At 41.4% G+C, this 13,832-nt stretch overlaps 1 protein-coding gene across 1 annotated transcript in view; it reads right to left on the minus strand.

The window, feature by feature from the left end:
* The window catches only part of LOC136883422 (serine-rich adhesin for platelets), a 156,009-nt gene that overhangs the window by 91,216 nt on the left and 50,961 nt on the right, over positions 1–13,832 (minus strand). Inside the window, exons 5-7 of the mRNA XM_067155692.2 lie at positions 4,712–4,837; positions 2,104–2,356; positions 954–1,094 (exon numbers count right to left, since the gene is read on the minus strand). Of these exons, the coding sequence (XP_067011793.2) occupies positions 954–1,094; positions 2,104–2,356; positions 4,712–4,837 (520 nt within the window). The remainder of the gene's footprint in view (positions 1–953; positions 1,095–2,103; positions 2,357–4,711; positions 4,838–13,832) is intronic.

Below are 13,832 nucleotides of genomic sequence, written 5' to 3' on the forward strand. Positions count from 1 at the left end.
TAACGCAGCGAGGGTTGGTACTTCTGAATTGCGAATTGGTGATTAATTCGAAATCACGTAATTCGAAGTCCGATTTTTTAGTCCCAACGACTTCGAATTAACGAGGTTTTACTGTATCCGTATTTCGAAGTAAACAATTTAAATAACATTTAAATAACATTTCCGGAAACGAAAGCTTCTTCGAATTAGGTGAGATTTTGAATTAACCGATTTTGAATTATCAAGGTTCTACTGTATCTGTCTAGTGTACACGTCAATTGTTTGTTTCTTTCCACAACTTGAAATATAGAGTTTTGAAAGTGTTTTATGGTAATTAACTAAATCCTGAAACCAAAACACAGATCGACTACCAACTTAGTTATTATACACTAACAAGAAATAAACTTGCATTAATAAGCGACTTCACCACAGGCTATCAACGTGAGCCCGCAATAAAGGTCAAAATGGCTGTTCCGTGGCTGACACTCCTCCTCCCCTTCCAGAGGTAATTAACAAACAAATTAAAATTAGGAACTAAAACTTAACAGCTCTTTGAAATGAAGAGTCAAGCTAAACGGAATGAGATGATGTACATACAATGTTGATGCAGTAATAACATTCTTTTACACATATAAAGTATTTGTGCAGATTTAACAAAAGTCAGGCTGTTCCAACTCATTTCCGATCTTTTCTTTGTTTATGTTGTCTCCCAGACTGCCTGAAAGATAAGCTTTGGAACTAACTGAAAAAAAATACGAAATTATGAAAATTATGTTGGAAAATTGGCATTCCTATTACAAATTACTATTTTACCGAGGACCTTCAGACTGTCCTCCATAAAATGAGGGGTCACTCACTGATAACTGCTCAGCTGTTTTTCACAACATCCAATCCAAACAAAAAAAGCTTAACAAATTGTATAAATAAATATAGATTTACTCTAAAATGTCCATCACACTGATGCAATACCATACCTTGAATCATCTGATGAACTCGATTCATCTGAATCTGACTGACTTCCATCCGAACCTGTTGCTTCCTGCCTTTCGTTGGGCTTCATAGGACCGTACAGCACCGTGTTGAGTGGGAAGTACCGTAGTTCTGTTGGCGTGTAGCTAGGAAGAAGAAGACAGATTTAATAGGAACAATAAATACGGTTAGATAGCTACAAACAAAATGTAGCTTTACAGCTAGCAATAAGAATATGGATACATAATTACATCAAGAACACAGGAATAGATCTTCGGAAATATTTCTTAACACTTAGAAGCAAGTTACTGCACAGGAAATGATGTGTAAATGGACACAATGTACAGTACATTAACTTATTCTAGTGTACTCTGGCATCTAACTGAGAGAGATGAAATAACCTGGATGAGTTGCATGTTGGGAAGTATCAGTTTGGAGAGGAACAAAACAAAAGTGTTGACGTAATTAATACTTTGCAGATTTCCATTTTTCCTTCATTATAATAACAATATGTAACATTGCCTGACCAGTGTTCAGTTCACCCGCAAGGACGTTAGCCTGATTCTCTGTCGGGAAGATGAAAAATTTAAGAAACAAGATTTCCACTTCCAGAAGTGCACATGGACCTGAGGATCACTCAACCTACACCAAAAAAAGGGTACCACGTTAATTCCTGGGGATAAAGGTGGCCGGGCGTAAATTTAAATTTATGGCTAGACTACGTGACAAAGTAAAATAACAGGAAAGTGGTGATATCTGCAAGATATAGGCGAGGTTAGCTGTGTCAGCACCTTGGATCACGTACGGAGTCGCTAATGGATGCTGGTCATGTCCCATCTGCTTCACTGAGCAATGAGAAATAAACAAGACCAAAAGCTACTAGTAAAAGTTCTTACTAAGAGCCACTTAAGAGCTGGTACACCAACGAAGACACTACTTACTCTCTCTGTACTCGCCACCCCCAACTGAAGATCAATTGCATTTATGTTAAGGAGCGAAAGAGGAGGAGGAGGTTTATTTTTATGAGGATTTTACAGAACTTCAAGAAAAAGGTGGCAGACAATGAAAAAAAAAAACAGGAAGACTAATCAATCAAACACTATTCTTATTAAAAGAATAATACTTAAGGTACCTAAACCAGCAGTTAATACATACCTCTTGTAAAAATCTGTGAACTGACCAGGGATGAGAGCAATGGGATACTGCCCAACTTTAGGGAGATCTTTGGCTGCCATCTTCTCCGTTCTTGTCCGAGGATAGTGGATGGTAAAACTCTGCAGATCGAAGCACGCTCTTCGTCCATCCTTACGAGCCTTGTTGAATTTGGCATTCCACGACGCAGCAGAAGAGATGGCTTTCTCCTTGTAGTCTTGTTTGGATTTGTCTGCGCTCGCAGCCGCTGCTATTCCTGATGAAAACAATTACAGACTACAGTCAGGGTGGTAGAGACAAGGATAGTTTTTTGGAGAATTACTTCAACACAAACAAATGAGAGAAGTGTGTGTACAGAAGTCTTCATTGGTGTGTCTTCCATCTAAGTCTATGCTACATAAATATAAGCAGTTGTGGTAATTGTTAATTTAAGGGGAAAACAACCGGATTGCATCACTCATAATAACATTAAGATACAAACGTTTGCTTGTTTTATAACTATCACAATTAGATGGGAAAAGTATAGGAAGCATTACAGATTGAACATCAATATCAAAGGAACGTGTCAAAACAAATTTAACAATCTGTTAACAAAATAGAAATCACTACTATGTTTTGAAAATAACTGCAAATGCATGTACAATTTATGTGGCATGGAACATTTTATGAGATATTTCTCAAATGATGTGGGAGAATGGTAAGTTGACTAGAATGCAGTAAATGGAATTAGATGATGATGATATTGGTTTTCAATCCCACTAACTAGTTTTACAGTTGTCATAGACGCGTATGGTATTAGAACCGAAGGGTTGTGTTATCGGTGTTGCTTACGGAGTCAAAGGACGGATACTCCAGGTTTTTAAACCCAGATACATAACAGAATGTTCAAGATCCCATGGAGAGATCACATCACCAAGGAGGAGGTACTGGGTCGTGCCACTTTTAACCCCAGTAAAATGCACAAAAGCAGCCTATTTGGGTCACAACTGAAATATTTGAATACAGAAGGCAACATGGAAGGGAACACAAACTAGGAAGAGAGAGCGAGAGAGAGAAAAGCAGAAGAAAAATGAGGTTGTAAAAAGTACAGCTAGCAAGAAAGACTGCCAAAATTAACCGTTTACTGTATGATTTCAAGTGTAAAATGTGCTGTGCAGATCGAAAGGGACACGAGCACAATGGTACAGATGAATTGTGTGTCAAACTGCGCTCTTAAAATATAAGCTCAAAAGACTAAGAATGATGCGAGCCACGAGTGGAATTTAAGTTAGGTTGTAATAGGGAGCAACATCAAGGGGAGACGAGGTACTGGAACGAACAAGTTCCCTTAAGATCAAAGTAGATTCTATTCCAATCATACTTCACCCCCATAATAACATATGGCCTAGAAACCTGCACAACAACCCAACAAGTGGACAGCAAACTACAAGCTGCAGAAATGAAGTTCCTACGAACTATGGTACAGAAGACAAAAAGGGACAGGGTAAGGAATGAAAGAATAAGGGAGCAAGCTGGTGTGTACCCATCCCTGAATGAAAAAGTGACAAGGGCCCATTTGAAATGGTTTGGCCATGTCAAACGAATGGACAATGGAAGGACAGCAAAAGAAAGGCTACACACAGTCGTGGCCGGAAAACGACCGGTAGGAAGACCTAGGAAGAGGTGGCTGGACCAAGTGAAAGAGGACATAGGAACAAGAGGAATCAGCTGGGATGTCGTCTTGAGAAAAAAGTGGTACATGGACAGACAAAAGTGGAGAGTGCTCGTAAACCACACCCGGGCAACTGGAGTGGAAAACTGATGATGATGATGAAGAACAAACATCAGTCTTGAGACAATTCTCATCAACAAATAGAAGAGATCAAGTAAATTGTGTACCTTAGTCCATCACCATCAACCAAGACCACTTTTGAAGCTAGACACTGATTCCTGCAGCGCTGCCACTATCGGAAGCATTGCAGGAAGTAATTTTCTCCCAGCATGTTCAAAGCGGAATGCTAGTAAGTTTGAATTTCTTGCATGCTTCAGTTGCATTTTCAGTCCTGCGAATAGGATGAATTTGCAGAGTGCAAGGTTGGGTGAATAAGGAGGATGTGGCACCTGTGTCTTGTTTTTGACCAAAAACCATTCAGCCATGACAGCAGATGGGCAGGAGCATTGTCTCACCAATCACATCGCTTCCTCCTCGCATCCTCCCCAGCAGTACAAATCTTTACTGTCTTCACAGATATTCTGATGCACTTTCTGGCAGAGAAGTGGAGAATGGGCAAGCAAGAAACGCATCCACACCATCAACAGACATTTTGCTCCCTTTAAAGCAGGAAAACTAATCAAATGTTTGGGAAAATCACACAGCCTGCTCCCCTAAAGCAGTCTTTAGAAATTCACAACAATGTGAAGCTGCTTTGCCTAGCTTGAAGCAGAATTTGATGCAAACCGCTGTTCACTATTCGTAGAGAGTACGTAGTCACTCCTGGTGCACACAATACGTAGCATGGTGACTCACAGCATGATACTGCTTTTGTCGGGTGACAATACACCATATGTACACAGGAGGTACAGTCAAAAAATAAAATGACTAGCTCTCATAATTGATAAAAAACTAACAAACCTTTCTGTTTTGATGTCAGCTCCTTCGCCTGTCGATCACGTTGGTACCTACGATATTCCTCGTATTTTTCTTGAAAATCGTTGAACATGACATCCAAAACTTCTGAGCTGTATATTGCTGTCAACCCTGAAAATAACAAAAATAAATAAATTAGAAAACACGTACGATCTGAAATCCTAAGACACGTGATACTTTTATTTCTAACATTATATCCCAAGTTGAAGGTAACTGATACATACTATATTTACTCAAGTAATGTTCCCGACTTTTAAGCACTTCAAATATTAAAGAAATGGGGGAGCATAAAATATTCAAATTTAATTTCGAAACTAAAATACCGATGGAATTTCGCCACTTTTTCACTACAGTCTTTCAGGAATTGCTAGCACAAGGATGGTGGCTTCCTTCAAAGAGATAGGTTGTTGCTTTTCAAGGAACACTGAGATCTGCAGTGCCTTTAAATGTAGCATTTCATGCAAATCTGTTAACAGCCATCATTTCTTAACTCAGTTACATATTTTAATAGGTCTTTTTCAATTTATGGATAATAGTCTGGTTTTGGACTCTGACATGATAAGCCTGTCTTTTTGGCACACTACAATTGTTCCTTCTGTTTACACAAGTAGTGTACATGAGATGGCCCTAAACAAAGCTCATGTGCTACAGCACGATTACTGTTATTTTTTGGAAAAGATGACTTAATTTAAATACATTGTACTTCCATTTTTCTTGCCCATCACTAACCACTATTCACTTACATATGTAAAAATACTCAGCACACAGTCATACACATCTAGAAGCGTAAAAGCAATGCATGCACAGACCAGCACTGTGTTGAACTCGCCGAGCAGTTCCATTACTGCGGTGCTGCCGCTCAGTCGACTGCTACAAACTGATGACTGGCCATAGAAACAACATGTTTTGAAAAAATAAATAGAAAGCACAATGATGATGGAAAACTTTTATATAATCACGGTGAGAAAATGACATAAATTTTTATTTTTCTCCAAATTTCCATTTCGAGATTAAAGATGGGAAAATAACATGAGAAAATACGGTGTTTGCAAATATTGTGAACATAGTGGTACACCTTTATTGATCATATCAATACATAGTTTGATCACATTTGAGGTTTAGGTCACATATTAGCCAGCATATGGTATAAAAGATGTTTTGACCCTACTTGTATACATAGACACAGACAGTCCTAATTCAAGAAGTTGCTTACGTGGATTGGTAGTGAGAGTGTCTGACTCGCGATCCTGTGTTCACGGGTAAGAAAGATGGCACTCCATGTTGTCGTCTGTGTCAAACCAACTACAGGACACTAGAGACCTCGTGGGCCAAGGCCTACCAACCCAAAGGCTTGTAGATTACGAGGATCTCGAAAAAGCCATCATATCCAGGTAAAAATCCCTGACTGGGCCAGAAATTGAACCCAAGGCCTTCCTACGCCACAGGGCTGGCTGGTGCATGGTGCAATCAATGTCACTAGACAAAATTAAACCAAATCAGTCATACGAACTGTCATCACTAGACAGTAGCACAATCAGTAAGTCGGAACTAGTAGGCAGGTCGCTATTTACATTATGTAGCTATCAATCAATAAATAAATGGTGTGTAGCCTCCGTAGAGGCCTGATGCAGGTCTTTCGAGTTGACGCCGTATAGGCGACTTGCGCATCTGTGAAGATGGGGCCCTACCTATGATGAATCTGATGCTGAAAACAGCACACACACCCAGCCGCCGAGCCATCGGAAGTAACTAGAGAAGGTTAAAATGCCCGAAATAGCTGGGAATCGAACCCGGGTCCCTCTGGGCCAAAGGCCAGAACGCTAACCATTCAGCTATGGAGCCGGACAAATTCTTGTTCTCATCCCGAGCTCTTTTCAGGCACACCCCCAATGGACGTGAGCTGCACGTACCCTTTTCAGCCAAATAGTGCTAACCGTTATGCCACGAAGGTGGACATTCAATAGCTGAGGCCATAATATTATTATTATTTTACATTTAACTCTGTTAAAGGTTCTCCTATTCATTCTTATTCAGAGACCATCCCTATTGGTGACCAAGTCACAAATCTTGTGTATTTTGTAGCTGCACTTAACACGGAAGCAGTCACATCACGGGGATAGGTCATTATTTGTAGAAAATCGGGAGCATAATATGTGTGGTATTGGAACTGCTGTAATCCAGTATTTTCAGCACAAAAACATTGGTGGAGGACAATTATAATACACCTCTTCTACATCATGAAGTACCTCCCACTGAAATGCATAGGCAGCTGAGACGCAAGCCTGTGGCTCAACATCACACACCTCACTATATATTATATATTTTTAATGTTATTAGCCATACATCTCACTAACTACTTTTACGGTTTTTGGAGACGCCAAGGTGCCGGAATTAAGTCCCGCAGGAGTTCTTTTACGTGCCAGTAAATCTACTGACATGAGGCTGACATATATGAGCACCTTCAAATACCACAGGACTGCGCCAGGATCAAACCTGCCACGTTGGAGTCACAAAGCCAGCGCCTCAACCGTCTGAGCCACTCAGCTTGGCACACACCTCACTATCGCCTCCACTTCTGTCATTCATTTCTGCTGCATCAAATGTCCTTTCTGTTTTTGTGAGATCAATGGATGCTATGCATTTTGTTCGTCTATTTTTCCCTTTATCTTTGTTAGGTTAGAAAAAATTTCCAAGTGTTCAGCTCTCATCGAATATAGCTACATGTCAGCAGCGTGCGTTCCACATTAACATGTTTTCCCGCTTAGCACACTGTAAATTCAAACTCCCAATTCTCATCGTATTAACTTAAATTGTATTTGTACCGTGCGGTACACCTCCACGCCGCTAATTTAAAATGTGCGCCAGTTGAAACTCCTCTGCTGGAGGAAGTCTGAACTTTATCTACGGTATTAATTTTCTACTTTCTCAGAAGATGTCACTACCTGGAAATTTTGGAGTTTTTGAACTGTGTCATTTTCGACGTATTTTTGTTTTGCTTGTAGCAAGAGGTGTGAACTTTCTCTTCTAGAGGACACTACTGAAGATCAACAATAGTGCACCCTAGTGCGGAGTGAAAGAACTGTTTTTTTGGAGAAAATTTAATTTCAAAAGTTTGTTCTTTGCTAAATTTCTTTCAGTCATTGTTTAAGTTGGCAATATTAACCCTTTCTTTCCCCTTGTTTTGAATTTAGCCAATCCCGAATTTCTTAAATTAATTTTCTACCAATGATGTGTTTCTTCTTCATCTTGTGTAGGGGTTTTCTTTAACCACCAATAAAAGATTGTGGGCGGGTGTTTTCCTTCCTAAAACGCCTCGAACTTTCCGCGAGAGTATATAAACTGCTGATTTTAGGGACTCTGCGCCACTTCTGTTCCATCTTTCAGTGTGTAAAGTACATAGCAGGGGGCGGGAAGCGCCTCTTTCGTCGGCAGCGGTCAACAACAAGGTAATGGCCGATTAATAACTTCTTTCTTTGCTAGCTCAGCAGTTTAACTCTCGGGGCGGGTCCGAAGTTTTTTCATAATGTAACCTTCCTTAAAATGTATCTATTCTATCTTTAAACTGCATATCGGGATAGAGAGTGCTTAACCCTCTCGAGCTCCCAATCATAATGTTTTGAGGTGAACTTATTTTTCTCAACCTATTCTTCGTTAACGTAAAGCAAATTGTTCTTTTAAGTCACCTCTGTAGTATGGGATTAGCCCTTGCATTAGTGGCCTAGAGCCAGATTAGGTTTTAAAAACAAATGCATTATGAGTGCAGATCGCCTCCTCTCTAATTGTTATTTTAGAGGTCATGTAATTAACCTTCTTCTCATTTAATAGACCTCAGTAGGTTGGGTATTTTACCCCTGTGTATATGTCCTTGGAGGACAGCTTGAAGGTGGAATTAGGTGTGGCCTTTGACAGGCCTGAATTTTGTGAGCAAGTTGCTATTTTCCCGAAAATTTTGTTTTCTGCGCGCCTCAAGGAGGCCTTTCTGTGTATTTTGGAGCAAGTGCTCCTAGGCATGAATGGGGTTTTCTGCCTCTCTGTTGAAACTTGTGTTTTGGGGTAAAACTGGGCTAATTGCTCAAGAAGTGTGAGGCTGGGGCTCGAAGCCCAAATCCTGTAAATATTGTAATTGTATTTTTATTGCCTTGCTACTCTGTACCTGCCATGATTGTTATTTCTTTATTTGGAAAAGAAAATATAACCTTGTTAATTTTACATGCACTATAATTTCGTAGCTTGAGACCCGTTCACACCCGCACCTTCTTTCACGCATATCTACCACAAAAACACGGTAACAAGTGGTAGCAGAGCGTGGTTGAATGGGTCTCAATTTAGCCCCTTTTGACGGCTAAACATTGTTTTGATTCAAACTCTAACAATTTTCTCAGTTGCTGGAATTTTCTGATTTTTTCAAAATTGTTCTCTCATCATGCCCGGCCCTTGCGATGTTCTCCATCTTAACTATTTGCGCAAGGAGGAGTTGATCTATGAGTTAACTATCAGAAATGTGCAATCTGGAGGCACGGTTGCGATAGACACCAACAAGCTTAGAGAGTCCCTTGATTTGCCCATTTCCATCCCCAATTTGGGAGAGAAAGAAATTGATGACTCTCTTTACACGATCACCGAGAATACTACTGGGCTAGCATCGGTAGTTAGTTTTTTTGACGAAAATGATCCTTCTCCTAATCAAATTAAGCGTGTGCAAGCCAGGCTATATCATTTTTCAAATAGAGTTAACGATCTGTTGTCTCTGAAGTTGAATGACGTTCAGAGGAAGGAAGCTAGTACGTTGCTTGAAAGTATTTCTAAATTATCTAGCAAGGTCACTCAATTGTTAACTGGGGAAGTTCCTCCCAAAATTGATCAACCCACCACGATGAATGTAGGTAGCGGGGAAGAGCCTCCTAAGGGAGAAGCCAATAGGATAACCGTTGCCGCTCAAACTATCTCTGCCCCATTGGACAACGAGTCTGAACGCCGTGCATCGTTGAATAATATACGTTCTGAATTAACTTCCTTGCCAGTGAAACCTTTACCTACTATGTCGCCCGGGTTTAGCAGCTTGCCTCATCCATTGGCAATGTTGCTCAGAGGTATTTCTAAGTTTTCCGTTAATACCACCAGTGACGTAATTTCATTTTTAAGATTTTTAGTTGAATTTCAGGATCATGCTCGTGTTTTCTCTTTCTCCATGTCAAATTTTGCAAATTATCTATCCCTATGCAATAGGTATTCTCTCAGACAAAATAGTTAGAGCCATTGCCGAGCAATCATCGATTGAAGACTTCCACGCCCACTTGCTAGCTAACTTCATCCCGGCCAGGGCAAGGTCCTCCCTTATTCAGAAGTACTATTATCGGGTACAGCGCTTGGATGAAAACTTGGCAGATTTCATCCAAGATATTAAGTTCTATACTAGGGTGTTTGCTCTTCACTTCCCTGAGGATCAGATTGTACAAGCTATTGTGGAAGGAATTTCACCATCCTATAGGTCATATTTGTGTTTCGCGGCGTGCCCGCAAACCTTCTCTGAACTTGAAGCATTGGCCGTCTCAGCGGAAGGAGTTAGATACGCCGACTCTTTGCGTGTCGCGAAAGAACCCCCTCCCTCTTTTAGTAATCTTCGGCCTCCACCTCGCCGACCAGTCACACCCCGTAAATGTTATGCTTGCGGGTCGCCCGACCATCTGCGCAATAAGTGTCCACTGATCAAGTCGAGTGGGACAAGGAATGGGCCTGGTTCATCACAAGGCTGTTTTAAATGTGGGGCTTTCTCACATATCGCCAAAAATTGCCCAAATTCAAATAGCACCCCCTCCTGCTCAACTTCTGGTGCAAACTCCACCTATGCCAATAATAAAAAATGACTAGTGGCTTCGGCTGAGTCGACTAATCCCTCTTCCCGAGGCTCAGCCCCTGGTAAACAGGTCGAAAATTCAGGGAATGTTCTATCTTCAAATTCATCTTTCGAATGCCCCAAAGAATAACTTAGGATTGCGGCGGATACCCCCGCACCTGTTCCTTTTCTTAAGATTGAGTTAAATAACGAGCCTATAACAGCTCTATTAGATTCAGGCAGTGTTTGTTCAATTATTTTGGACCAATGGTATTCAAAATTGAAATCTGTTTGTAAACTAACTGACTATGTCTCATCTCCTGTTAAATATGTTTCGGCTAATTCATCTCCATTGGAAATCCTAGGTTCTGTAAATGTCAAAATTCGTATTTTTAAATTTACATGGAAAATCAAATTGTTTGTGGCTAAGCACTTGTCTTGCCCCATTATATTGGGAGCTGACTTCATTTCTTACACTGGTCTTGTGCTCGATCTCCAGAGTAGGTCGTGCACCTTCAAATTTGCGTCCAATTGTAAAATTCCCTTGTTAAAGTGTAATTCTGTATCATGTTCATCTATTTCGCCTACCCAGGATGAGATGTTGTTAGATCTTAGACATCTACCTGAGGAGCAGGCTGATAGTATTCGTAAATTATGTCAGTCATTTCCAGAGGTGTTCTCTGATACTCTTGGTGTTACTGACCTTATTGAATACAAAATTGAGGTCACGGATTCGATTCCTGTCCGTTTTCCACCATATAGGCTAGCTCCACCTAAAATGAAGGCATTGAAAGAAATCATCGATCAAATGTTGAAGGACGGTATTATTAGGCCCTCTAAGTCGGCGTATTCTTCGCCTATTTTTCTAGTCCCGAAACCCCAAGGAGGCTTCAGGCCTGTCATTGATTATAGGGCTCTCAATCGGAAGGTGGTGTTGCAATCCGTGCCCCTTCCTGACCTTCATTCTTGTTTTTCATGGTTTCGTAAGGCCAAGTTCTTTACTATCTTGGACTTGAATCAGGCCTATAATCAAATTCCCCTTGCCGAAGAGTCTAAACATCTTACAGCGTTTGCCACGGACTGGAACTTATACGAATACAACCGCGTGCCTTTCGGGCTCCCCACGGGAGCAGCTGTACTCACTAGGCTGCTAGATAGGGTCTTCTCCGACATCAAATTTGAGTACTTGTATCACTACTTGGATGATGTCGTCGTATTTTCGGAGACCTTTGAAGAACATCTAGATCATCTGCGAGAAGTTCTCAATCGCCTTCGTAAGGCTGGGTTAACTGTGAAGTTGTCCAAGGTGGCCTTTGCTAAGCCCTCTATGTCATTCCTAGGGCATATTGTGTCACCTGATGGTGTTGCCGTCGATCATTCCAGAACACAGGCCATCCGTGATTTTAAACCTCCCAAGGACGTTAAAGGTATCGCCAGATTCATTGGTATGGTCAATTTCTTCAGGAAGTTTATTCCTAACTTCGCTAATAGAGCGGCGCCCTTAAACCTTCTTCGTAGGAAAGGCATCAAATTCGAGTGGGGACCTTCTCAACAAGCCGCTTTTGAAGATCTTAAATTAGCTCTCTGTAATGCCCCTGTACTTGCTATGCCTGATTTCTCGAAGAAATTCATCGTCCAAACCGACGCGTCGTCGTCAGCAGTAGCTGCAGTCCTTCTTCAAGAGACTGAACTAGGGAGGCGACCCATCGCCTATGCATCTAGGACTCTATCGGCTCAAGAAGCCAAGTATTCTATCTATGAGCTCGAAGGGTTGGCAGTCTTATTTGCCTTAGAGAAGTTCCGTCTCTATCTGGAACATGTCAAATTCGACCTGGAGACAGATAATCAAGCCTTAAGCTGGGTCTTAGGTAGGCCACGTCGTACTGGTCGTATAGCCCGTTGGGCCATCCGTATTTCTGCCTTCCAATTCGATGTCCGGCATATCAGAGGTACCGAAAATGTTGTTGCTGATGGACTCAGCCGTATGTTTTCCAACGACGTTGAGAACCATGAACCGGTCGATAGTTCATCTCCTCCCGAGTCCATGCTATCTGATGTTAATGCAATCTTAACAGATGCTCCCATGCTCTTTAGGGATATCGAGAAATACCAACGTGAAGATCCGACGCTGGCTCCGATAATGGAAACCCTTTCTTCTGGGGAACATGTTGTCCCTTATGTTCTGAGGAATGGTGTTTTTTTATGTTGCCCATCGAGGCATGATAAGATGATGAAAGTTGTCGTTCCAGCTGTTCTTGTACCTATGATCTTCAAGTATTATCATGAGACCCCATTAGGAGGGCATCTTGGTATCTTTAAAACTCGTGAAAAGATTCGTGAAAGGTTCATCTGGAAGGGTATGGACGGTGAAATCTGTGAACTAGTAAAAGCTTGTAAATCTTGTTTGCTCAGTAAACCAACCATGTCCACCAAGGTAGGCCTTCTGTCTTCGCATCAAGCGTCGCGCCCCATGGAACGCCTGTATATTGATTATGTAGGACCCTTCCCCCAGTCAAAGGGAAATGCCAACAAGTTCATTTTTGTATGCGTAGATGGTTTCACAAGATTTTCCTGGTTATTTCCGACTAAGCTGGCTACCGCTCAGTCCACCATTACTTGCTTAAATTCTATTTTTGCCTCTTTTGGTCCGTGCCAATATATTGTGTCTGATAATGCTAAGGCGTTCACATCAAATCTTTTTCGTAAATTCTGTTTTGACTTGTCCATCTCTCATGTAACTACTTCTGCTTATTACCCTCAACCATCTCTGGCTGAACGGGTTAACCGTAATCTCAGGTCCGCGCTTATTGCCTATCATCATGAAGATCATTCCAGGTGGGACACGTCCCTGCATTGGTTAGCTTTTGCTTTGAATTCGGCGGTTCATGAATCACATAAATTTACTCCAGCCTCTTTGATGTTCAAGTTTGTTCCCAACACGCCGCTCTCTAACCTCTGGTCCTTGAGTGACATTCTACCAGAGACAATAGATCCGGACAACATTAAAGATCTTTGGAAGAAGGCTAAAGCCAATCTTAAAGTGTCTCATGAAAAGGTTAGGGAAAGGTATGATCGTGGACGGGGACCCACCCCTTTGAAGGTAGGTGACCAAGTAATGGTCAAGAATTTTGTTCCCGCGGGCAAGCTTGCCCCCAGATTCCATGGGCCGTGTGTCATTCTCGATTTCCTTACGCCGGTTACATTGTTATTAAGCAATCCAGCCACCGAGAGGATATTTAGGGTTCACTTGTCGCAGGTGAAACCTGTATAATT

Source organism: Anabrus simplex, chromosome 11 (genome assembly GCF_040414725.1).
Source record: "Anabrus simplex isolate iqAnaSimp1 chromosome 11, ASM4041472v1, whole genome shotgun sequence".
NCBI lineage: Eukaryota > Metazoa > Arthropoda > Insecta > Orthoptera > Tettigoniidae > Anabrus > Anabrus simplex.